General features: G+C 43.4%; 1 protein-coding gene and 1 pseudogene across 1 annotated transcript; both read left to right on the forward strand.

Moving 5' to 3' along the window:
- The first annotated feature begins 1,074 nt into the window (after positions 1-1,074).
- LOC121046686 lies at positions 1,075-10,709 on the forward strand. Its single transcript, XM_040501190.1, has 4 exons — positions 1,075-2,205; positions 4,165-4,257; positions 6,174-6,359; positions 10,075-10,709. The coding sequence occupies exons 2-4, from the start codon at positions 4,197-4,199 to the stop codon at positions 10,350-10,352; spliced, it is 525 nt and encodes a 174-aa protein (XP_040357124.1). The 5' UTR covers positions 1,075-2,205; positions 4,165-4,196; the 3' UTR covers positions 10,353-10,709.
- Positions 10,710-13,540: 2,831 nt separating this feature from the next.
- LOC120840557 lies at positions 13,541-14,760 on the forward strand (annotated as a pseudogene).
- The last annotated feature ends 10,455 nt before the right edge of the window (positions 14,761-25,215 follow it).

Below are 25,215 nucleotides of genomic sequence, written 5' to 3' on the forward strand. Positions count from 1 at the left end.
TAGCTCTAAATCATTTCCCGCGACAGGGGATTCAGCTGTATAAAATAAGTAAATCATACTTCATCATGAAGCAATTACTCATCAATGATCACCTATAGATAATATTCACTGGGCACCATATTTGAGGTGGCTGCTCATGGCGAATGCTTGAGATAACTTCTTATTTATGGTCTCCCAAAGAAGATAATCTCGATGGCGTACAATGTACGTGTTGAAAGTGTTGCTGAAGCTTTCCGACAACACGTGCTCAAGAGCAGCGAGCTCCGTAGCCGCCGCCAGTGAATACCACCTATTGCAGCTTCTTTTAATTTCGCACTCACGTGGATCATGATGTTGCGCGGCACGCAAAAAAATGGTCCACGTGCAGGCGAGCTGGTGCTTAGTAGTCATGATGTTTAAACCCGAAGACTGGGAAGGAAGCTTTGAGATATCTGCCCCTTTCTCCTGTTTCTTCTAATATATCTTCAAGTTTCCTTCCCAGTCTTAAGGTTTAAACATCACGGTTGTACACGTGTTTTCCTTGTTGGGAGTGACACTTCGCCAATACATCTGTCCCGTACGTTTCGCTCGTCGCATATACGTGTTTGCTTTCTAATAGCCTTTGCCATTTTCTTGAAGCTTGCTTTTGAAAATAAGAGTGAATCTCATTAAGCGGTCTAAAACCGCTAAACAGCACAATCGGAGGCCTCCCGTCAAACGCGCACTGCTACCACCGCTACAGCTCGGAGACTGCCAATCGTTTCGTATTGTCGCTGACGGAGGGCGCCGGCTGCCGCTCGACTCTGGGACCGCGTAGTCATCTACTCTGAGCAAATTTCTCGATTTGTTTGGGAAACTGCAATTGACTAGAAAAAAAAAAAATTGAGGCCTGTGTATTCGTTTGTTAACGTAAGGTAGTGATTCTAAGTAGTATTTAGCGAAAGTGAAAAATCGTTTCATGGCCCCTAGTTTACGCGTTTCGTGCCCAAAAAACAGTAACCGCGAATGTTGCTACACATGGTTTTGAAAAGTGTTTATTGATGGAGCGGCATCAACGAAACAAGAAATGTTTCGGCACTGAAATTGGACCTGCTCAGGGACAACGATCGCAATGTTGCCCATGCTCATTGCCACTGCACAAATTGAATCATAGTAGCCAAACCATCATCCTGGGATACGTCAATTGCTCTACGCGTTTTGTCAAATACTTTGATTTGCTGTGCGCGCAACTTACCAGTAGCTGTGTGACCCTATACTAACAGATAACATTAGGCAGCCAAACACACACTAGCAAGTAGCCTGTTGGTTTACGATTTTAACACGCCCTTTCACACATGGACTTAAAGCGCCGTTTACTCTGTCGTGTTTGCGGATAATGTTGGCAACAAAAAGGTAACGTTGTCGCACTTCCCTTAAGTGAAACATTAACTCTATGTGACTCACAGCTTAAGAAGTATAGGGCATGAAGTTCAAAGTTCTTACTCATTGATTCGTTGTTCGGTGTTTCTATCGGCTGTGCTTTGTTTCAGCTTAAGTCCAGACGCAGCTGACGCTACGAGCTAATGGAACCAATCAAACAGCGTCAAAATTGACAGTCGCTAGGTCGTCCCTGTACCTGTTTGGTCCAGCGATAACAGAACATGCACATTAACACGATGAACACCATGAGGCTGTGCTTTGACGCTGTCCGATTGGTCTTCACAGCTCGTAGCGCCGGTTGCTTCTAGACCTAAAGTAAAACGAAATACAATGGCGCAATTTTAGTGGCTAAAGAGCGATAATAACATCTTCGCTACTTGTCACGCCCTGCGGTTCTTAAATCGCCAGAGACTGTAGGCATGGTAATGCAACCAGAAGTGTCCTAAACAAAAATTAAGAACAGTAAACTTGTATTCTTTAATATTGTAAAAAAATAATTTGCACGTTGATAAACATCAAGTAGTTCTACCAATTACTTTGATTTGGATGAAGACAACTGCCGCAAACAAACCTTATCCGAGCTTGAACGTTGCGCAACGGTACAACGACCAGAGGTTCGTAAGAAGGCATTAACCGAATTGTTTAGCGGCTTGGCCCGATTTTGTCCTGGCCTCGCTTTGGGGCTACCGGACCAGCTTAGACTTCAGGAGCGTATATTTCTGCTTGCGAACTGTGCAGGTCTGGAGGGAGGGAGCGGAAGTCCCTTGTGCCCCGAATTGGACGTAGACGTTGAAACGCCGCCGCTCGGTGAGTCTCACAAATGCCACAATTATACCCAGCATCAAACTGTCCTATAGGGGACCTATTCTACTCTGTGGCAGGACCGAGGGACCGGGACATAAACCGCCTGTTGCGATTGGTGAGCGCGCACAACCGTCCAATCGGAGCGGAGCGGCGATCTCCCGGTCTCTTGGTCCCCCCGCGTAGATTATAGGCCCCAGGTTTCTCTTATGCACCAATTCAGTGTTTACTAACAAGCCCTCGGTAACCGGATCCGGGAGAAGTCAGGCATCTGCGCATGCGCAGAGACGACAACAGCGCCACCGCAGCAACGTGACGTCAAAGAGTCGAGTCGGTGAATACTTCGTTTCCCTTCGAGTCTAACCGCGGCCGTCGCATCGATTCGATATAGCCAATTAAGCGGCGCCTAACGTGCCTCGTTACGGCAGTCCTAGTCTTTGGGCGGCTTCTATCACCGGCTTTACCAATCACGCAGGGAATAAAGAAAGCGCAGGATGGCAGTATAGTCACTGTGCGTGATTGCAGTATAGTCGGTGACAGCAAACGCACAAAGTCGATGAGCGCCGTGACGATGCGCTTTTAGGGCTGCTTGATTATCTCCATCGGATCGTAGCATGGGCTGCGGTTGGAGTTAAATGGAGTAAAGCAGGTGTTTGAAGACGCCCCACTTTTTTTTTCTTGGTTTCTCGCTCCTCGGGACTTCATATCGCATTACAAGTCGAGTTATTTGGCCATAGGCGTTCGGCACTTCGTGAAGCCCAGGTTAACCCGTGGCCACGAGGCTCGACACTGATTGGTTGACGGGTGGGAGAGGAGGAGTGAGGTGCTTGACGCTGATTGGTGGTCCGGGAGGTCATCCGATCGGAGGGGTAGGCGAGGAGGAACTCGACCGCCTGTGCGCACCGACGGAGGGGAGCTCGAGAGTATGGAGGGCTCTGGAAGATCGCCAGGTTTATCAGCTCGGTTAACGGTACACTTATCGCTTCATTCTGGGGACAACTATCAAGTGTACACTTAGTACGCGTAAAACTGTCCGTGAAGAGCGCTGTGAACGGTAGGCGTCTAGCGTCTGGAAAATCTAAGTTCGCTAAGCGTTTGTGATGCTAAAACGTTTCACGTTGACACAATCGCCTAGCAAATTGCCATAAATTTTTTGTCGTGAGCCCAACGTCAACTATTTTGTGCGACGTTGTCAAGGCTATGCGGAGAGCGAGTCGTCTGCTATTTGAGCGAGGTTCTGGTGACGTCAAAACGACGCGGAGTTCTGATTGGCTTTAATTGAAAGGATAGTGGGTGGACATCAATGCTAGAATCCTTGAGGTCTACTCACTATGTTTCAGTCAGCCAATAAGAGTGTGGCGTTCTGACATCATCGCAACCCCTGTGCAAGAAGCAGACGAACTTGCGCGCCGCATGGAGTACCTTCCGCAAAACTACAACGGTGTGAAATGCTGCGCGTTCTTTATAGTTTCATTAAGTGCGCTTATCTAGTTGTTTTTAATGATGCCCAGAAGATTATTATAATCACCGACAGAGTGAGAAGGACAGGTGGCGTTTTTTGAACGCCCGGTTTCCAGCACGCGCTCCGTACTTATATACTGCTGTGTTTTGGCTACGCGAAAACGCTCAAAGTGCATGAGACGCCAAGGCGTTCCTTCGAAGGGAGAAAGTTCGCGCTGGAGTCCGGACAATTGAAGCACCCCCTGCCATTCTATCGTTTTCAGCGACTTTTTACTGACCAGCTTAAAATTTATTCGCTCAAAAGTAATTGATATCCCAAGTATACCTGATGCTTTTGTGTGTGTGTGTGTGTGTGTTTTTCATTTTCCCGATTATACTCGTTGGCCGTTGTGACGTCAAGTTTCCTTTCTCCTGCCATGTGTACTTAGTCCAGAGGCATTTGGCCAGGGCTCCGTGAGACGCCCCTTATAACAGACTTATGTTGTACTTGTGTTTGTGTTGCAGATAACGCTTCATCTGTTGAGGGGACACCTATTATGGCCGCTGAAGGAAGGTCTTCTGGGGAAAGGCGCAACACGTCGGTAGACAATATGACACGTGAGGTTTTTCATTTTTTTTATTTTGTAAACCACAGTGAAATAGAATTTGCTCGCTACAAATGTGGAAATGTGCTAATCCTTCGCCCTAATCACGTTACGCTGTTAGGACGCCATTTTAACTTTCCGTACAGTCCTTAAGTGAACACTCATAGGCCGTCTGTCATTTTACAGCGATAGCTGAGATGGGTTCTCTCTCTCCCCCCCCCCCCCCCCCTTCTTCCCCTCCTCGAAATGATGTTGATGTCGGTGGTCAATATTGTCACGTGGCGTCGTGACGTCACGGCTGCACGTGACGTCAGGTTTCCACGTGAGATCACTGTGTCACATAGTGTCACGTGACTGCCATCATTTCTCTAGAGAGTTTTATGATTATAGACGAGTCTGTCACTCTCCGGCGCAGATGGCAATTTTTCCTTCAAGTAAGGTGCAAATACATGAATGCAAAATACATACGGATAAATTAGGTTCCGATAAGGTGTCGCAGCCATCGCTGTGTCTGTGCTCTGGGTTCACATAGTGCGGTCATTAATTTCTTATTCCGTCCGTAACTGCGTCGCACACTATGCCGACGCAGAGTCTTGAGCTGCAAATGGCAAGTCCAGGCATGCAGCTTCAATTGAGTGACAAATATACAACGTGTTACCCCCGCACTTACCGCAGCAAAAAAAAAAAGAAAAAATGAAACGAGTTGATCATCGCAAAAATAAATGGCGCGTCGTCAAACGCATATTCTCCGCCCAAATGTATACTATCTAGCAATCCAACCAGACGCCAAAGTTTCAGAAGTAACCGTTATCTCATTCGAGAATTCTGAGTTATACAACTAAAAATGTCAGTGCGAAAATGGGATTCATTTACGGTAGCTGGCACCATTTACCTCCACGTGTTCGAGGAATCAGTTGGCCGCCATTTTCTCATTGACATTTAAAAAAGAAAACACTTAAAAATGTTTGAATAGTATAAGGGTTAGTTATGAAACTTCGACTGGTTCCCACCACAGTGCTACATTTGGGCGAAGAGTGAGCGTACGGTAATGCATATAGTTTCCCTTTGCGATGAGAAAAGCCCTGTAAATATTTCGGCGACACCCTGTACATGCCCTCGACTACGACTCTGTACGCATAGTCTGTCCGCCGGCGGGACCACATTATCCTTTCAAAGACAGGCAAGTTTTCGTACTACCACCTGCTTCCAAGCATACGCTATTCCGCGGCCAATAAATAACGCTAAAGAAAAAAAACAAAAACTCAAATAAGTCTTAATTCTACGGTTATGGTCAAGAGCCGCGGATCGTGCAGCGTGTTTGAAGCTGCGACGGATGTCTGTTTCCGAGCTTTTCCGAGCTGCGGAGTCACGCTAAATTCCACTAAATTTAGCGGATGTACGTCCCGCTAAATTCGTCGCAAAAGGTTTCTCCACTGAAGTAAGCGGGAGAGCTATATTTGTATTATAAATGAACACCAATTCATGTTTTCTTTCGCTAAGTTTAGCGCGTTACATTTTAGCGCGACATTTTTTTTTCATTACACATACTGGTACATTTGATTTTGATAAAACCACTAGCCCTATACGCATTCTGTGTCAACCAGTTTTGAGATGTACATGTTAGTATTTTTTGTGGTGTTTGTGTTTTGTTGTGCTTGTGGGAGGAGGGCCCATGCACTCTGCTAAATCGGAAGCGTCTAATGTCTTGCAAAGCACTTTGGATTGCCAATTACAGTAATTTAGATATTGATTTTTTTCAGCTACGTGATTCCATAAGCTTCCGCAGTAAACTGCAGCGTTTGACTCTCTCATGTTCTTTGCGGGAAAGACGGCACTCCAGAGTTCCTAGAGTGTGCCAGTCGCGTGACTGCAGCTATACAAAATATTCTTCTCGAGTATAGATAACTGAAAATAAGCGTGCGCTTTCAGACGAAGTCGTAAAAGGCCCGTGCGTCAGGTCCGTCGTTCGACGCTGCTTCCCGGCCGACATGGTGTACCAATTCTTCTACTCGAAGCGCGGCAGGAAGTGCACCGCCCTGGGCAAGAACACCAGCACGTGCCTCCGGAACGCCAACCGTTTCCGGACCTTCGCCGCTTGCAATCAGGCCTGCCGCCGTGAGTTTGCTATGGTACCATGGATCCCGTCTCCGACCGGCGTATTTACCGTGTCCTCGCTCGTGGTCTCTCGAATTTCGTCTGATGACGTCACAGATGTCATGCCGTCGCCTGCCGCGATTCTAGCGGTGGCCCAGCAGCGGGGGTAGGTGACGCCATAGTCTCCTCTGTACTCACAGAGCATAGCAGTTCGACGACGGTGCCATAGAGTGCGCGGTTGCAGATTTGGAGCGCGAGGATCCGGTAGCACACAGCATTTCTCGGGGAACCTGCTGTAGCGGACGCCCTCTTTGCTGCAGGTTGTAGTCCAACTTGGCAATTCACGGAAGCTTCAGCAGCCAGGAGCTGGGGCGCAGCGATGACAGTAACATTAGCGTTCGCTCGTGCTTGCTGCCGGAACCTTTAGCCCTAACAACCAGGATTGCGACGTCCGACGGTACGGCACGTGCCGGGTTCTCTGACGTATTCTGAGGCCGATTCGCGACCGCTTTCTATGCATGGACGGTATAGCAGGTTATGGTTCAGCAGGCTGAGGCGCGTTCCGGTACAGTAGTTATAGTCATTTTTTTGTCAATATAAAATTCTTGCAAATAATCCAGATGCATTAGGCAACTTCATTCTAGGGAGAATTTTGAGCCTGGTAACGTTTTAATTTTGGAAGAATGAATACGTCCCATGTTCACGCCCCGAGCAACGGCAGAAAGCCCACGGATGAGGATTTGTCCCCCTCTCAGACGGGCCTCCTAAGCTTTTTTTTAGTAGAAAAGACGATCTCTTAAATTGAGATGGAGTTCGTGCCACACGGCACCGTAAATGCTCCTTCCCCTGAAGTACCCTTTTCTGGAAAGGAGCTCGCTAGCGCCCTTTTAATACCCCTGTCAGACCGACGACCAATTCGCACTTTCCACTTTTCCCCCGCTTCCTCCTCTCCCCCTTCCACCCTGTCCATCATTGCCTCTTTCCTCCTCGCCCATGGTGAGAAGGATCTTCTGCCTTGCAGAATCTTGAGTCTGGTCATCGGCCTTTAAGCTGCTTTAGTAGAAAAGGCCATCTCTTAAATGGAGAAAAAGTTCCTGCCATATGGCACAGCAAATGCTCCTTCACCTAAAGCATAATTTTAGAAAAAGGAGCTTGCTAGCGTCCTTTAGTACACAAGGAGTCCTCTCGACAGTATACGCGCTACGGGCATTGGAGGCGAGCTGCCGGCATCGTTTCGTCTCCCTTGAGTTAAAAATTTGAAGGACTAAAACCAGCATTGAATTTTCAGGCGTTGGCTGACGGTACTGTACCCATGAAAAGCTTTCGTTGACAATTCGAATTTTAACTGTGTCCGGGATGATCTGTATCTTCTTCCGTCTCACGCGTCTCGTGCTATTCGACAATTCGCCCGCGGGCTCACTCCTCTTTCAGGTATTGCTGGTATAAAGCTCTAGACTCGGATGTAAATAATTTTCAGATTTTAACCATAGAAAGATAAAAATCTATAATAGTTTATGTTTTTCTGTAAGCAGGCAATAGTTTAGTGCACTGTAAATTGAGTATACTGTTGTGGCTGCCAGTGTCTGGCTATGACACAAAAGCTTCTTGTGAATGTTGCCTTTCCAAATTATTTCAAATATTTGAGTTCCAAAGAAGCATTAACTTGCAATGTTTTAAACGACTATATATTTTAAAAATGATATCATTAGTTTCAGTTTTAACTTTGTGTGGCCAGTACCTAAGGGATTAAAATCGGTGGTAAATAGCATTTTGACGATTGCGTGACAGGGGCTCCTTTAGCAGAATATCCTTTCAGCGGAAAGGATATTTATTGAAAAGGAGCTTTAGGGCGTCTTCTGCCAGGAATCTTAGTCCAAAGGAAGTACTCTCGACGATAGGCGCTAACGGAATTGGGGGCGAGCAAGGGCATTATTTGGTCTCCCTGCAGTTAGACTTTTGTAGGACTCATCTCAGCATGGGTTTTTCAGGCGTTGGCTGAGGCTACTGTAATTATATGAAAGGCTTTCCTTGCTTGCCGATGTGAATATTAACATTACTAGCAGTGTCAAGACGACCTGTCTCTTTTTCCTCTTAAAGCGTCTGAAAATCGCCATCTCGCTTGCGCGCTTTCTCTTCATTCAGGTATTGCTGCTATAAAGTATTAAACTTGGGTATAAAGAATGGGGTGGCTTTAACTTAAGTAAAATGCTTTTTTTTTTCTCAATAAGTCCAAGATGCACTAAATTTAGAGAGTACTCTAAATTTGGCTTACTTTTGTGTTTACGAATGTCTGGCTATGATACGAAAGCTTCTTGCAAATATTTCTTTATTATTTTAACTGCATTATTTGCGTTTCAGAAATAGCTCCTGAAATAAACATTAACTTGTAATGTCTTACACTCTCAGAAAAAAAGGTGTATTATTACACCCCTTGTCCCATATAATACACCCCAAAACTTCAATTCGACGTACAGCGCCCCATAATCGAACAGGCGGCCCCAAAGTTTACGAGGGGCTTGATAGCCGTGTGGTACAACTTATTATGATAGCTGATGTACGTATTATTGACTACAAAAAACATTATTGGAGTTTTCTTGGCCGTACTGCAAAAGCTCAGTGTTTTCTTTCTTTGGTCTTTGATAGGTACTACATAAATTTAATAAGTTATATGGCACCGTTACCAAGCCCCTGGTAAAATTTGGTGCCGTCTGTTCGACTATAGGGCGCTGTATGTCGAAATGAAGTTTTGGGGTGTATTATATGGGACAAAAGGGTGTAAGGTGATACCCTTTTTTTTTAGAGTGTAGATGAGTAAGAAAATTTTGAATTACATTTTAGTTTCGGTTTGAACTCCTTGTAGCCAGCCGAAAAGCAATCAATATCGGTGGTAAATAGAATTTTGTCGGCCGTGTTACTGCAGCGTCTTTAGAGAATATTCTTTAGCGGAAGGGATATTTATTGAAAATGAGCTTTAGAGCGCCGTCTGATAGCGGTATTAAAGGGAAATAAGCTCCAGATGAATGGAAACCATGATTGTAAACTCCAAGATGGCTACAGTGTCTTTACTCAAACGTAGCCCACTTAGCTGAGTTAGCGGCTCTAGAGGTCCTTTGCAGCAGCTGTGCATGGGCGCCGCCATAACCAACCTTCAGTTTTTGTGTCCTCTTATTTTGATAACTTCACTCCATCAATATCACACGAGGGCAGGTTATTGCCATTTGAGATACGACTGTGTCCACCCCAGCGCTGGCCTTTGGAAGGCTCGTCAAAACTCACTTCAGTGTCTTGGTATTTAGGTGAGACAACAGAAGGTCAACAATGGCGGGTGTAATCTGGCGCGTGTGCAAAGCGCCCAACACACGGCTCAGACATCACGCCACTGTGATTTGCGCTATTGTAGGCACTGCGCATGCGCAGAAGCTTCACCTCACTCGTATTTGGTTTCTGTGCACGCGCACTGCCTATACACCTGGTGTGGGCAAACGTGGATGATTGCAGGGATTAGTGGAAATAGTGGGTTCGCTGAACGCCAGACCCCGCACGAGGAGCAGACGACGCTCTCGTTTCCTCTGATTGGAGGGCCACAGCGTGAAGAGACAAAGGCAGCTGGTCTAATTCCTCCAATCAGGGCTCGGCGCTCTGGCGTTACCGCACGCCCCTATCACCTCCTTTCCTTCAGTTTCTCTCCGAATATAGTCGTCCTTTTTCATTCAAAGTCCACGTTCAAAACGCGCAGGTTCCACGCTCGCTCCTAAGATGACGTCAGAATCTGGCAGGAAACCGACGCCGATTTCCGGTCACGTGATCTACGATGCGAAAGGATGCAGATTGCGTCCGTCTCTGGGACCGTGCACTTCGGGAGACCGGCGCAGGGCCGAGTTTTACTTCGACACGTCCAGTCAGGTGTGCGAACGACGTAGCGACGGCGAGTGCGCCGATGAGGGCTACGCGACGCTGAAGGCCTGTCTCTGGGCGTGCCACGTTGGCATCGAGGGCGCAGTCGTGGCCACGTAGATGATGAACGCTGACGCTGCCAGCCATTCCCCTTGCCAGAACTGATATAGTCACTGACAACTTAGGATGCGCAGGGTGTGTCAAACTGTGAGTATCTGATTGTCACTCCCCAGTCAATACGATTGCGGCAATGGTCGATAAGAAGGCCGAAGCACCAATCACGAAGCAAGAAGCACGATCGCTATAGACCGCAACCTTCGTTTCTCAAGCTCTCAGTGACTATACATGAGTCCTAGTCTATTACCGATTTTTATATGATGATGATCAGAATTCGCATTTCCAGTTGGGTTTTGATAGAAGGGTGAAGCCGACGCGACATGTTAACATACAATAAATAAACTCCTACTTTTTCTGTTCCTTTTGTCATGGTGATCTTTTATTCGTTGTCTTTGAAACTACCGTAAAATATATTAAACAGTTTGATGATATAAAATCTTATTATGGGGGCACGTCACCGCCGAACAAACAATGACGCACACCAGTCTGTTCCTAGAAATGCTCCTGGCGCTGGTTTTCCCGATAACGTTCGTGGCAGACCCGTCCGATGGCAGTGGTGGGGAATTCGTTTCCCGAAGCATGAACCGACACTCGAGCCGACACCGGGTACCTCGCCAGATCTGGACGCCACGGCGTATTTCATCTGGCAACCGGGGACATCCTCGGAATTGACCAAGGAGGATAGAACGGTAGAAGAGGGCATGACGACAGCCGCGTAGCCTCCACAAGCCATGTTCCCTTGACGCCTCGCCTCTTTCTCATTTTTCTCCTTACCCTCCTTACTTATGAGGCCAACGTGACCACATCACGTGACCGTAGCTAGCCTTTGTCTAGCCTTCGATCTGATAAAACCTACAAGACGGAGCGCGCGCAAGCCTGCAATGAATCCTTCTACAATCAACCATCCATCTCACACGTGACAAGTCACGCGCACCAATAGCCAGAGAGATCTACGGTCACGTTGGCCACAACATCGTTTAAACTTTTAATTCTAGGCTTCACCAATATTGCAACGTGCCCCCTCCTAGTACTTATAACCTCTTTGAAATTGGCACCATAAATGACTACGTCACAACATTTCGTCTGGGTCCAAACAAACCGTTGCTAGGGACGTTGCTATAGACCAGGGGTCTCCAACCCACGGCCCGCGGGCCAAATCCGGCCCGCGGAGGTCTTCCGACCGGCCCGTGGCTGGCTGCAGTTCTCCCAATGGAGCCCGGCCCACGGCCCGCTTCCAGCACGCCCGCTGCTACTGGCAAAAAAATAAGCGCGTGTAAAACGTCGCCGCGGCGCGCACCAACCGCGTAAACGAAGTTACCAGAAAAAAAACGAGAGAAAACTGCCTACCGTAAGGCGTGTCCTCTGGTCATATTAGTAATTGGACATTGTCATTAGCAGAACCTACACTCCTAGTCCCCTGTTCCATATCTGGCAAACTAAGTACGTTAAAATTAATTTACGTCCCTACGTATATTGCGCTTGGTGTACTACGTCGTACCTATTAAACATTGTCAGCATAACTTCTATCGTTCTCACTAGTCTGCTGCCCTGTGTAAACGTGCCAAAGTTCCTATGCGCTCTGGTTTATGCTGGTATGTTTTCTGGGCTCCAATTATTGTGCGATGTCATAAGCAGCTAAGTGATTAAATTTCATAACAAAGTGAATGCATTCATCCACCTTAGAATCTTGTTGTTTCATGTTTACTTAACTTTATATATTGTATATTTAAATGCTTAGACATCTAGGATTATTTATTTAGATTTTCCTCATTTACATCTGCTCATTTATATTTCCGACCCTTGAGACAGAGACAGAGCCTCCATCCGGCCCCTTAGCCAAAAAGTTTGGAGACCCCTGCTATAGACTAATGCATGGAGACTCCACATGAGCCTAGGTTTTTGCTTACAAGTAAGTAAATCATTTTTTAAACAATCTAACTTCTTGTTATATAATTATGAAGATCTTATTGTCGTCTCAGTGTCGTATTGCAACGATGAAAGCCATTTCTGAAGTATTACACTCCGCTTTGCTTTGGTAGCAGAAGACAAGATAGATTTGCTGGCCTCTGTTGCAACAGGTGTCTTTATTGAATTGCGTTGGTAAACGAGCAACAAAAACAAGTGCATCGCCATGGCCGTAGAGGTTCCCACGATGTGCGTTTTTTTCTGTGAAGAACCCAGCTTAGTTCAAAGGGGTAAAAATGCCGTAAAATCAAACCACGTCATGCAGATCAGTTACGACGACGACCTGAAGTGCATTACCGGCATAATCCAGGCCAGCATGAGAAACAAATCGTAAGCCGTCGAGGTAAGTCGTTTATTATTGTTGAGGTTGTCAGGTTATTAAAAAATTGCATGTCTATCGCGATTTCGCAGTATTTTGCTTTTTTTTTTCCTTGGTATACATCAAGATCCGTGGATGTGCTCTTTTGGTGAAGATCTCCATCGAACCCGCGATGCGAGTACAATCTGTAATAAACTCACCTTATATTTTTTATCCAGTTTTATCACGCTTCGGAGTCTTTCGGAAATCTGAATAAACTGCTCAAATCTTTCTCCACGTGATGGTTACAACCACGAAGCACCCTCCCATAGCGGGAGTCCGCAAACAAAATTTGCGATCTCAACCGATCTCCTGAAGTGCTTTTCTCACGGGTGCAATGCAATCTTTTAGCAGACGATCATCTCGATCGACGACCGGACCTTCAATAAACCATATTTTGCATCGCACCCCACTATGAATTCTTTTAAGTGTCTGAAACTAATTATATTTCAAACAAATTCAATAACAGAATATCGTCTTTATTCACACGATTCAGACGCCGGCGCCGGCTGGGCCGGCGGGAATGTGGCAAACGACATACTACTTGCATTCGTCGTCTGCTGGAGGCATCTTGAGGACCGGAAGTTAGTCGTAAATATTTCAGAAACAAGCGATTACCGACACACATCTGTCGAAACATATATGACATTTAAGCTTTCTATATCTGTGATTTTTAGAAGTTTAAATCCTACTCCTAATTTTTTAACGTTCGGGTTTTCGTAGCGAAACCTAGTCACGTGTATTTGTCCATAACAACGACCCTAGCAATGGTTTGTTTGGAGCCATGTCGTCACACTTACGGAGTCAATAGCTACAAAAGGAGCTGCCACTTTCCGGCCAGTTGGGGTACGTCACCGCCGAACAAGCAATGACGCACACCAGTCTGTTCATACAGACGCTCCTGACGCTGGTTTTCCCGATAACGTCCGCGGCAGACCCGTTCGATGGCAGCGACAGCGAGTGGGCAATTTGTTTTCCGAAGCATAGAGCGACACCCGCGCCGGTACCGCGTACCTCGCTAAATCTGGACGCCGCGGCGTACTTCACCTGGCAACCAGATCCTCGGAACTTAGGCTGGGTGGCGCAAGCTACCGCCCGTTACAGTGGGTAAAGTCATTGACATAGATACATCCGGCTACAAAAAAAGCTGCCACTGTCCGGCCAGTTGGGGCACGTTACCGCCGAACAAACAATGACGCACGCCCGTCTGTTCCTACAGGTTAATTATCTCGACAAGGTACGATGTTTTCGCAATAGCGATTTCTGTCTGTTCATGGTGTCGTGCCCCAATGAGGACGTTCGCTACTACTGTTTGCTGTCCTGCTATTTCATTGAGTTATGTTATATTGTTTCGCTCTCACAAATGCTTTTGGTAACGTCGAAAGACATTGAATCAAATCCACGTTCAGATACTGAAGCTATTGCTAGCATTCTCGCTACTCTTCAGCGAATTGAGGCTACTGAAAACGACATCCTGGCTAAAGTCATGGCTCTCCAAAATGGACAAAAAAGCACGAATGCTTTAGTAGGTCAACTGTCTGCAAAAAACACTGCTAGTGAGGCAGAGCTGGACAAGGCAAAGACTGTATCTGGCTTTGCTTCAACAAACAGCATGTCGGTTGAGCTGACAAACATGAAAAATAAAATGTGATTTCCACCCACAACCGATTACGGGGATGTAATCTGTTATTTTTTGGCTGTCCTGACGCTCTGACCAAAACGTGGAGTCAGTGAGAAAAAAAAAAAAAAAGTACTCGCTTTTTGTTGAGAGAAGTTCGGTATCCAGTTAGACTCCGCCAATCTTGAACGGTCACACAGCATAGGTAAATTCTAAGACGGCAAGAACAAACCTATTGTTGCCAAATATTTCCGTTTTCACGACAAAAAGACTATCTTAACCATCGGGTTCAAGCTAAAAAAAAAAAAAACGATTTTGCTGTCCACGAGGATTTTTCTGCTTCAGTGCGGCAAGCCCGAGCTGAACTTTTCGAGTGCGGAAAAAGCCTTAACGTCTCTTTTCAGGTGTGCTTTAATAAATTATACATTGGAAATACGCGCTATTACCATGGTCAAGATTCAAAATCTTAGTGCTTCACAGCGAATAAACGTCTCACAAAAGCAGGCACTCACCCAATTACAGACAAAAACATACGCACAGCGCTGAACTCACTACTCTTTGCATTTTGCCTTCGTATTCTTCTACTTATTGTTTAAAAAAAATCTGGAAATTGTTCTGTCCTCATTGTTTCTCCGCCTATTAAAACGAATCCGTAAAATAATCCTCGATTATCTTCTTAAGGTGAGGTATTTTGCAGATAAGGTGAGAGATAAGCTGCTCACGAGGCATCAACCAAGTTGGTTGTTGCCTCGGTCTAGCACAGCGCAGCTACGTAGTTGCTGTATGTTAGACCGTGCTAGACTCAAAACTGGTTAAAAGAAGCATCGTGAATCCATGTCTCAAAAAGTCAGTTAACACATCATGCAAATATTTGATCAAAACATGCTTCGATGCGCAAATCTCCCGCTTTACAGCAGCAGGGTACCCCAGTGTCTTATTAACGTCGGTTGCAGATAACCTCCTCGAAAATATGAAAAGACGGGAGGTCACTCAACCTCCATCAAGAGACAGGTCAACGAGGCCCATTGTTGTGCCTTATATTCAACACTTCTCCCATGGACTGAAGAAAGTAGTGAAAGAAGACAATGTTGAGGCGGTATTCTCAGCTCCGAACAAGCTGTCCAGCTTGTGCAAGAAAGTGAACGCTTCTTCGAACCGATCAGAGAGCTGCACTAAGAAGCACAAAACCAGTTTTGTCCAGTGCACAGAAAGGTCGTGTACTCCAGTTCTCTCTCCTGTGGAAAACGCTATATCGGCTAGACTGGACGGTGCCTCAACGATCGACTTCGGGAATACCACAATAGGGAGTTTTAAAATAGCGCACGCTAAAGCTTTGCGCACGCAAAGAATAGCGTCGTCAACACTGCGCATGCTCCGAACGCAAACCAGGTTTTGCGCTTTGCGCGCGCAATTTTAGGGTGCGCTATTTCTCGGAAATAGCGTGCGTACGCAAAGAGGCTTTGCGCTTCTCCAAGGAGGATTCGTGATGAGAAGTTGGCTAAAGCCAAGACAAGCAGAGTTGAAAAAAAAAAAAAAAATGGCGGCTTCCAGGATTATGTTAGCGGCTGCTTTGGCGGCGTCGTGAGTGCGACCTCGGCGGCATCCTCGCGACTGCGATTTTCAATACGGGACGACATTGTACTCGGTTTGACAACGATCACCGACAGCTTGATGCTTGTGACGCGTGAACATTTCTCGGCGAGGGTACGATGTGCGAAGGTCAGTACACGAGAGAGACTTGTACGTAATCCGTTACAAGTAACGAAATTACTTGTAATCCCTTACATTTATCGGTAATTTTGTAACGGAAAAATGACACATTTTCTCGAGTAATTTTAGAGTAATTCCCTTACAATTTTTACGTAACGGATTCCTTGTAATCCGTTACATTTTTTTTCAGGACCACCCCCCCCCCCCCCCCTTTCTGAAGAAAATATCGTTTTTATTATGGTAAATTTTAGCGCAGTGAGCGCAAAGGGAGGCTTGGCACTCCAGTTCCGCAAAGTCTTTTTTTTTTTTTTTTTTGCAACACCAAGCCCCTGAAATTTCTTTTTTTTTCACCCTAACAACACTGTCAAAAGATCCAAATAAACATTTCTACAACAAAAAAACAAAAGAAGGGGGGGGGGGCAAGGTATATCCGCTTTTTTAGTCTGTTTTTTCTTTACGATCGAAGATGGGGAGAGGAGGACAGCTAGTGATTGTGTGCTTCTTCGGGAAGCTTGAGGCGGTAAGTGCACAGACAAGAAGTAACAATGTCCTTCTCGGTTATAGTGACGATGACCATTTTCATAATGTCACAACACGAGACAACGCTCCGTCTACCCTAAAATTCATTAGAGATGTGATAATATGTGAAGGTGTTATTGCCACAACCATCCTCGTTCGTTGCTACACACTTATCTTCTCTTAACACGATGTATTTTTTCTGCTTCTTTCACCTTATTTGACCCTGTTTTAAAAGCTACTTACTTTTTTGTAGTCCAACTTCTAGGGTTGTCCCACTTTATTTATGAACTCCAGCCAGGTTATCTGCATCTCAGACACCCTTTTTGTGAGTCAACTTTTCGCGAGCACTTCGAAAACGGTAATAATCTTCCTTTTTTCTTCTTCCTATTTTTACCCCAGCAGGACGCATCTTATCTCAAGCAGATATTTTTACAAATAAAACATAATGGTGGCTGACGCAGACTTGATATTCTGGGCTGGAGGAGCGAGTGAAAATCGTGAGTGGGGCCATAGTGTGTCTCACTTAGTCGTTTACCTTTCACTGCCCGTGGCATCAGCGGACATCTATCTGGAGAACACCGGAGTAAACTGCAGTCGGCCCGTGCTCCGTGCGTTTTTGAACGGCACCAAGAAAGGTGCATACACCAAACGTCCGTTTACATTTCTTTGTTTAAAAAAACGTTGTAAATAATTGTTGTTATGAGTGTCCTGGTGTTGTTTTTTCTCTCGATTACTTATATTTATATATTGGAAACTCTTATTCGCCAACGTCTCAACCGAGGCTCGACCTGTTCATAACCAAAGAAAGAAGAATATCGAGCCAAACCTTATTTATTATTTAATTATCACCTTACTGTTACCAACTCTATTAAAACTCTCGAATATCAGGCAACGGCGGCAAAGATGAAGCCTTGCTCTATCTTCGAGCTAAATAGTACTTCCATCGCTTCGCTTAAGAAGCTCAATGCAGATCATAAAGCATTCGTGAGGCACAATATGGACTGAGGCACAATATGAACTGAGGCACAATCCAGCGCCTGTGTTCAAAGGGTGTTCAGCGTAGCAGTCGACATATTGAGTAAGAAATGACGCAAAATGTCTGACGAGACTTTCGAGAGCCAGCTGTTGCTCAAAATGCTCAAGGTCAGATAAATGGAGAAGGTGGCAGCAATAAGAACTTAAATAACCCCTTCCCTTTGTTTCTTATTTGAGGACAATAATGTTGAAAGTAACGCCACGAAAGTAACGGATTACTTTTTGGGGTAACGGTCAGTTACTTTTATAGGAGGGTAATTGTAATTGTAAAAAATTACAATTTATCCTTGAGTAATTGTAAATGTAATTCCTTACTATTTTTCAGTAACGTGTACAAGTCTGCACGAGACCTCTCTTGCCGAGGCGACGCAAGCGGACACGACCGGTCAACCGTTCACGTCGCATTCTCAAGTTTAAACAAATCTAAAATAATACTCTGGACCAAAAAACTTGTTTTTCTTTAAGTTACAACATTTCGTGTGTGAAATAAAATTGTGACTGTATCTTGGTGGCGTCGCAAGCGCGAGATGCTTGGGCTTTTGCGTCGCGACGGAGAAGCGCTATTCTAAACCTCTCTCGCGTTGCGTGCGCTAATACAAGCGCTAAATTTAGCGCTAGCGTGCGCTAAAATTGCGTACGTTATTCTAAAACTCCCTAATAACGTTACTAGAGCCAACTCAGGACATTTAGGTCTGCACTGCGGGAATTGCGGCTGTGCGGCACAACTACGTAGTTGCACCGTGCTAGAACGAAGAAACAACCAACTAACTAGGGAAATAATTGAAGAGAAGCATATTGCCAGTCTATACGATTTATGCTTGAGCAGCCCATCTCTCACCTTATCTGCAAAAGAATTGGCTTACCTCACCTTAAGAAGATAATCGCGGACTATTTTAAGATTCCGTTTTAATAGGCGAGGAGAAAAAAAGAGGACAAAACAGTTTACAAATTTTGTTTGAACAATAAGTAGAAGAAAACGAACACAAAATACAGAGTTGTGAGTTCAGCGCTTTGTGTGTGTGTTTTTTGTTTGTCTGTAATTGAATAAGTGCCTGCTTTTGTGAGACGTTTATGCGCTGCGGAGTACTAAGATGGAAAACTAACTGGCCCAAGCTGTGGTATTAACGAGATTCAAAGTCTGTTTAGAGGAAAATGCAACGCTAATAACGCGAAAAGTGAATAAGAAGTAAATCAGCTCCCGCCACATCAAACCACGCTATAAAAACCAACTTTATTGTGTTCTTTTTACTAACATTCGTTTTATCATACCAAAGCGCAATGGTCTTTGTGCTTTCATAGAAGACAGTGGATCCGATATAGTTGTCCTAACAGAAACGTGGCTTTATTTTCGTATTGATGACACACAAAATATTCCCCAATAATGATGACTGGAACATTTTTCGCCAAGACCGAGCCATTTAAAGAGGGGGTGGCGTGCTTATCGCTATAATATATATATATATATATATATATATATATATATATATATATATATATATATATATATATATATATACATATATATAGAATAGCACCTGGGAACAAAAGACGGCACTCGAGAGAAATATGCTCAACAAAATATTAGCCCTTAAAGGAGTTAGCCGAGGAGGTTGCCAAAAAAGTGAAACGTTTCGGGCCTGGTAGGCTCTTCGTCAGTCAAGTGAGAAGACTTCGTTCTCCTTTTCTTTCAATCAAAGAAAAAACGGCCGGAAAAAAGAAGTTAATTGAAAAAATGATTACCGTTTAGCGGGTGCCTACTCAACTAAATTCGCGCTTAAAAGTTTAATATATCCCGATACCAATGCAATAAATACTATGGAAATAATTAAATATAATATTATTACTGCCATTCTTATCATAAAACCAGTTTTTGGGACATGTGGTTGGGTATAACCCAACTATACCTGGTGTCATGTGAAGCCAATGAGAGGCCCAATGTTACGCGTTTGCTCGTGTCACATTAAACGATGAAGCGAGAAAAAAAAAAAAAAGCAACAGTGCGGTACAGATTAGAAGATCTCAATTAAATGTCCATAAAAAAAGACGGCAATGATCCTTTCGAACTGTTAAGGCCCTTCGGTTCTAAAGTATTAAATCTATAGATAAATTCAGATTCTTTATTTTTTCGATCTCTGGTGGTTCGAAAGCCCCCCTGGATTATAATAAAATTAAGATCAAAAAGTCCGTTATGTCCTGCGGAGTTTAAGTGCCGGGAAACCGGTCCGGCAACGTGTTTACGTATATGACTTTTATGTAGATTCATGCGTTTTCTTATGCTTGTTTTAGTTTCTCCTATGTATTGAATTTGGCATTTTCTACATTGAATTAAATAAATAACATTTTCCGAATTACAGTCAAAGGTACCATTTATTTTCCAATTAAAGTTATTCGCTGTGCTACGAATAGAGTTAGCTATAATTATGTCCCCACATAAACTGCATTGGTTATGATTGCACTTGGTGCAACCAATCGGGACCAGGCTACGTCCGATGGAGTTTCGGGACTGTTTAAATAAATCTAATAAGTTACGTGGTCTCTTGAACGCTATACCAGGGGGTCGAGGGATAACTGCCTTTAAAGCTGTGTCCATGTGTAAAATATTCATGTGTCGTCTAAGAATATTGTTTATGTTTGGAAGTTTTGATTGGTAAGGTAAGATTAGTCGTAATTTATGATTATTTCTTTTCGGCCGCTCTACTAAACACGCGTTCCGAGAGATCGCTCGACTTTTTGATATAGAATTATTTATTAGCGGTAAGGGGTATCCACGGTTAATGAAATCCTCTCCTAGTGCTCTAGCTTTTATATCAAAATCCTTATCTTCTGAACATAAGCGTCTTAAGCGTAGCATTTGACTGTATGGTATACCTTTTTTGTTTTGTATTGGATGACAGCTTTTATAATGTAGAAATTGACGTCTATCTGTAGGTTTTCGATATAAGGTTGTTTTCAATCCATTTTCAGTAAGTCTTACCTTAATATCTAGAAACTCTATTTCTGTATCAGAGTATTTATACGTGAATTTAATATGCGGATTAAAATTGTTGGCAAAATTAATAAATTCAAAGAGCTTATCTTCCCCATTATTCCAAATTATAAATATGTCGTCTAGGAAACGTTTATAAAAAAGGGGTTTATGCGGGAAGGAGTTAAGTAGCCGCTCTTCTAAAGACATCATATATATATTTGCATAGGAGGGAGAGAAGCGAGATCCCATTGCTGCGCCATGTATTTGTAAATAATGCTCATTCATAAATGTGAAGTTATTAAGCTCTAAAGCTAAGTGCATAAAAATATTTAAGACGCTTTTACTAACAGTGAGGTCGTTCTCATTAACAATATTAAGAACTGCTTGAATACCTTCATCATGCGGTATATTAGTGTAAAGAGACACTACGTCCATTGTGACAAGCAACGTACTATTAGTCCTAAAATCTATTTGGATATCATTAATCAAATTGAGAAAATGAGAGGAGTCTTTTACGTAGGACGGGGCACCGGCTGCAGTACTTTTAATTTGTTCGTCAATAAAGGCGGAAATATTTTCTGTGTTAGTACCTATTCCCGAAATAATTGGTCTACCTGGGTGATTTTGCTTATGTACTTTCATTAGCATATAGAACTGTCCTGGTCTCGGATTTTCCTGAATGAGATACGTAGAAATGTTTTTCTCTATTTTCTTATTATCTACTAGGTATTTTAATTGTGTTTTTATTGTCTCTCGAAACTTAAGTGTTGGATCATAATCTAGTTTTTTATAGAACTTGGTGTCGTTCAGTTGTTTAATTGCTTCCGATACATAGTCGGCTGTGTTAACTATGCATATACCTCCCCCTTTGTCAGCCTGGGCTATTATGATATCTCTGTTATCCGTCAGCTTTTTTAAGCATTGCCTATCCTTATAAGTTAAATTATTATTAAGTGGTCTGTCTTTTTTATACGCTGATAAAACATCTTTCTGGACCGCCTCTATGTATGTTATGACATTAACATTTTGTTTATTCAACGGCGGAATCCAATAGGATTTGTGTTTATATAAAGGCTCTTGATAAGGAGCTCCTTTGAAAAAAAAACTTTACAGTGCAATTGCCGTGCAAATTCATTTACACCTTTGTGCAAGTCCAAATCATCACTATTGTTGCGAGGAGTGGGGCAAAACTTTAATCCCTTCTTGAGAACTATCTCTTCGTGTTTAGAAATTACATAGGAAGAATAATTGAATATTTCGGACTTTTCTCCACCCAAATCTGTAGAATGTTCTGAGTAACATGGATTAGTATGCTGTGCTCTATTAATTAGGCGTGAAAAGAAGTTTTTCCATTTTTCTATTAGGGGCGAGAAAAAATCCAAGAGTACATTATCTCTAAGTGCCTTACGTCGTTTAGTATTAATTACTTCTCGCTCCTTTTTATGTATGTAATGCTGCAATTCTTTTAATATTATTAAAGGTAAACCAGGGGAAGTTTTTAAAATAATATCGATCTGAGACTCTAAAGCACGAATATTTTCCATTGACTGCTGTATTGTAATGTCCAGTAAAGACATTCTAAAATTAAAAATAGCGCTATCCCATGTCTGTACATTTACATGGGATAACTGTATGGTTGGAGCTGTATAAGTGTTATAAAAACCGAACGGAATCTTTTTTTGTGCGCGGCAGTTTTGCAAAAAAAGTTTATGGAATTCAAATCGAATTAATTTATCGAAACCAACGCGAAGATTAAAAAAGGGTTGGAGAAAAGCCTGTGGGAGTCAATGTGAATCCGACGAACGTCGGCGTTTACATTGTGGAGCGCGTCGAAAACGACCCGCTAAGGGATTTCTATTACGTGCGGAGCCATCCCTCGCACTTTGCCGTGAAAGCTGCGGGAATGACTCCGGCAACGATAATAGAATAGAATCTGAAGGCGTGCCAAAAGAAGGAGGAACAACCCCTGAAACCTGCCCACTATGTACCCTCCTCCCTCGGGCAACATCTTCAAATTCAGGGGACCTAGGTGTAAAGGGACACTTGCACAGCAAGTGAGTAACTAAAAAATCTTTGAAATGGTTGGCCAATTCAGCTATACCCTCCCTACTTAGGTGTAACCCATCGAAAGACAAAAAACGATGAGGGGTCTCAAAAAAAGAACGGTGATTTAAGAATACTACATTTTCGTAAATAAAAGAGAACTCTCTCAGAAAAAAGTTTAATTCAAAGATTTTTTCGTTAATCCATCGTATGTAGCCTGGTCCACGGGGCCTAAAATTATCCTCCAACCGGGGAGGAACGCTAGAGATAATTATAGTCACGTCCGGTCGTTTTTGCCGAATGTGTAAAATAAGATTATTAAATAAAATGGCGCACTGGAAAGGCGGTAAACGGCAAATATCGTTTGACCCGATTTGTAAAAAAATGGAATTGACGTGACGGGGGAGACTGTCTACGATAGAAAAAAAATCCGAAATTACACCACCAGATTTCGAAACAACCGTCGGGCCCCTACCGTTAAAAATAACAAGAGTGTGCAAATACAACCTCCTCGGCTAACTCCTTTAAGGGCTAATATTTTGTTGAGCATATTTCTCTCGAGTGCCGTCTTTTGTTCCCAGGTGCTGTTCCGTTGATCATGGCCTCGGGACGTGCCCCTGCCCTCCTAGGCCTGGAGACCGTTGCCATCGTGGGAACCTCCATCATCAAGTATTTGCACACTCTTGTTATTTTTAACGGTAGGGGCCCGACGGTTGTTTCGAAATCTGGTGGTGTAATTTCGGATTTTTTTTCTATCGTAGACAGTCTCCCCCGTCACGTCAATTCCATTTTTTTACAAATCGGGTCAAACGATATTTGCCGTTTACCGCCTTTCCAGTGCGCCATTTTATTTAATAATCTTATTTTACACATTCGGAAAAAACGACCGGACGTGACTATAATTATCTCTAGCGTTCCTCCCCGGTTGGAGGATAATTTTAGGCCCCGTGGACCAGGCTACATACGATGGATTAACGAAAAAATCTTTGAATTAAACTTTTTTCTGAGAGAGTTCTCTTTTATTTACGAAAATGTAGTATTCTTAAATCACCGTTCTTTTTTTGAGACCCCTCATCGTTTTTTGTCTTTCGATGGGTTACACCTAAGTAGGGAGGGTATAGCTGAATTGGCCAACCATTTCAAAGATTTTTTAGTTACTCACTTGCTGTGCAAGTGTCCCTTTACACCTAGGTCCCCTGAATTTGAAGATGTTGCCCGAGGGAGGAGGGTACATAGTGGGCAGGTTTCAGGGGTTGTTCCTCCTTCTTTTGGCACGCCTTCAGATTCTATTCTATTATCGTTGCCGGAGTCATTCCCGCAGCTTTCACGGCAAAGTGCGAGGGATGGCTCCGCACGTAATAGAAATCCCTTAGCGGGTCGTTTTCGACGCGCTCCACAATGTAAACGCCGACGTTCGTCGGATTCACATTGACTCCCACAGGCTTTTCTCCAACCCTTTTTTAATCTTCGCGTTAGTTTCGATAAATTAATTCGATTTGAATCCCATAAACTTTTTTTGCAAAACTGCCGCGCACAAAAAAAGATTCCGTTCGGTTTTTATAACACTTATACAGCTCCAACCATACAGTTATCCCATGTAAATGTACAGACATGGGATAGCGCTATTTTTAATTTTAGAATGTCTTTACTGGACATTACAATACAGCAGTCAATGGAAAATATTCGTGCTTTAGAGTCTCAGATCGATATTATTTTAAAAACTTCCCCTGGTTTACCTTTAATAATATTAAAAGAATTGCAGCATTACATACATAAAAAGGAGCGAGAAGTAATTAATACTAAACGACATAAGGCACTTAGAGATAATGTACTCTTGGATTTTTTCTCGCCCCTAATAGAAAAATGGAAAAACTTCTTTTCACGCCTAATTAATAGAGCACAGCATACTAATCCATGTTACTCAGAACATTCTACAGATTTGGGTGGAGAAAAGTCCGAAATATTCAATTATTCTTCCTATGTAATTTCTAAACACGAAGAGATAGTTCTCAAGAAGGGATTAAAGTTTTGCCCCACTCCTCGCAACAATAGTGATGATTTGGACTTGCACAAAGGTGTAAATGAATTTGCACGGCAATTGCACTGTAAAGTTTTTTTTTTCAAAGGAGCTCCTTATCAAGAGCCTTTATATAAACACAAATCCTATTGGATTCCGCCGTTGAATAAACAAAATGTTAATGTCATAAAATACATAGAGGCGGTCCAGAAAGATGTTTTATCAGCGTATACAAAAGACAGACCACTTAATAATAATTTAACTTATAAGGATAGGCAATGCTTAAAAAAGCTGACGGATAACAGAGATATCATAATAGCCCTGGCTGACAAAGGGGGAGGTATATGCATAGTTAACACAGCCGACTATGTATCGGAAGCAATTAAACAACTGAACGACACTAAGTTCTATAAAAAACTAGATTATGATCCAACACTTAAGTTTCGAGAGACAATAAAAACACAATTAAAATACCTAGTAGATAATAAGAAAATAAAGAAAAACATTTCTACGTATCTCATTCAGGAAAATCCGAGACCAGGACAGTTCTATATGCTAATGAAAGTACATAAGCAAAATCACCCAGGTAGACCAATTATTTCGGGAATAGGTACTAACACAGAAAATATTTCC

Source organism: Ixodes scapularis, unplaced genomic scaffold (assembly GCF_016920785.2).
Source record: "Ixodes scapularis isolate PalLabHiFi unplaced genomic scaffold, ASM1692078v2 PGA_scaffold10__122_contigs__length_95168666, whole genome shotgun sequence".
Taxonomy (NCBI): Eukaryota; Metazoa; Arthropoda; class Arachnida; order Ixodida; family Ixodidae; genus Ixodes; species Ixodes scapularis.

Excerpts from the sequence above, each read along its gene's own strand:
- LOC121046686 (XM_040501190.1), top strand. The coding sequence starts at position 4,197 with ATGGCCGCTGAAGGAAGGTCTTCTGGGGAAAGGCGCAACACGTCGGTA. Across the intron at positions 4,258-6,173 it reads GTCGGTAGACAATATGACAC|ACGAAGTCGTAAAAGGCCCG; the intron begins GTGAGGTTTTTC and ends GTGCGCTTTCAG. Across the intron at positions 6,360-10,074 it reads TTGCAATCAGGCCTGCCGCC|GTTCCACGCTCGCTCCTAAG; the intron begins GTGAGTTTGCTA and ends CAAAACGCGCAG.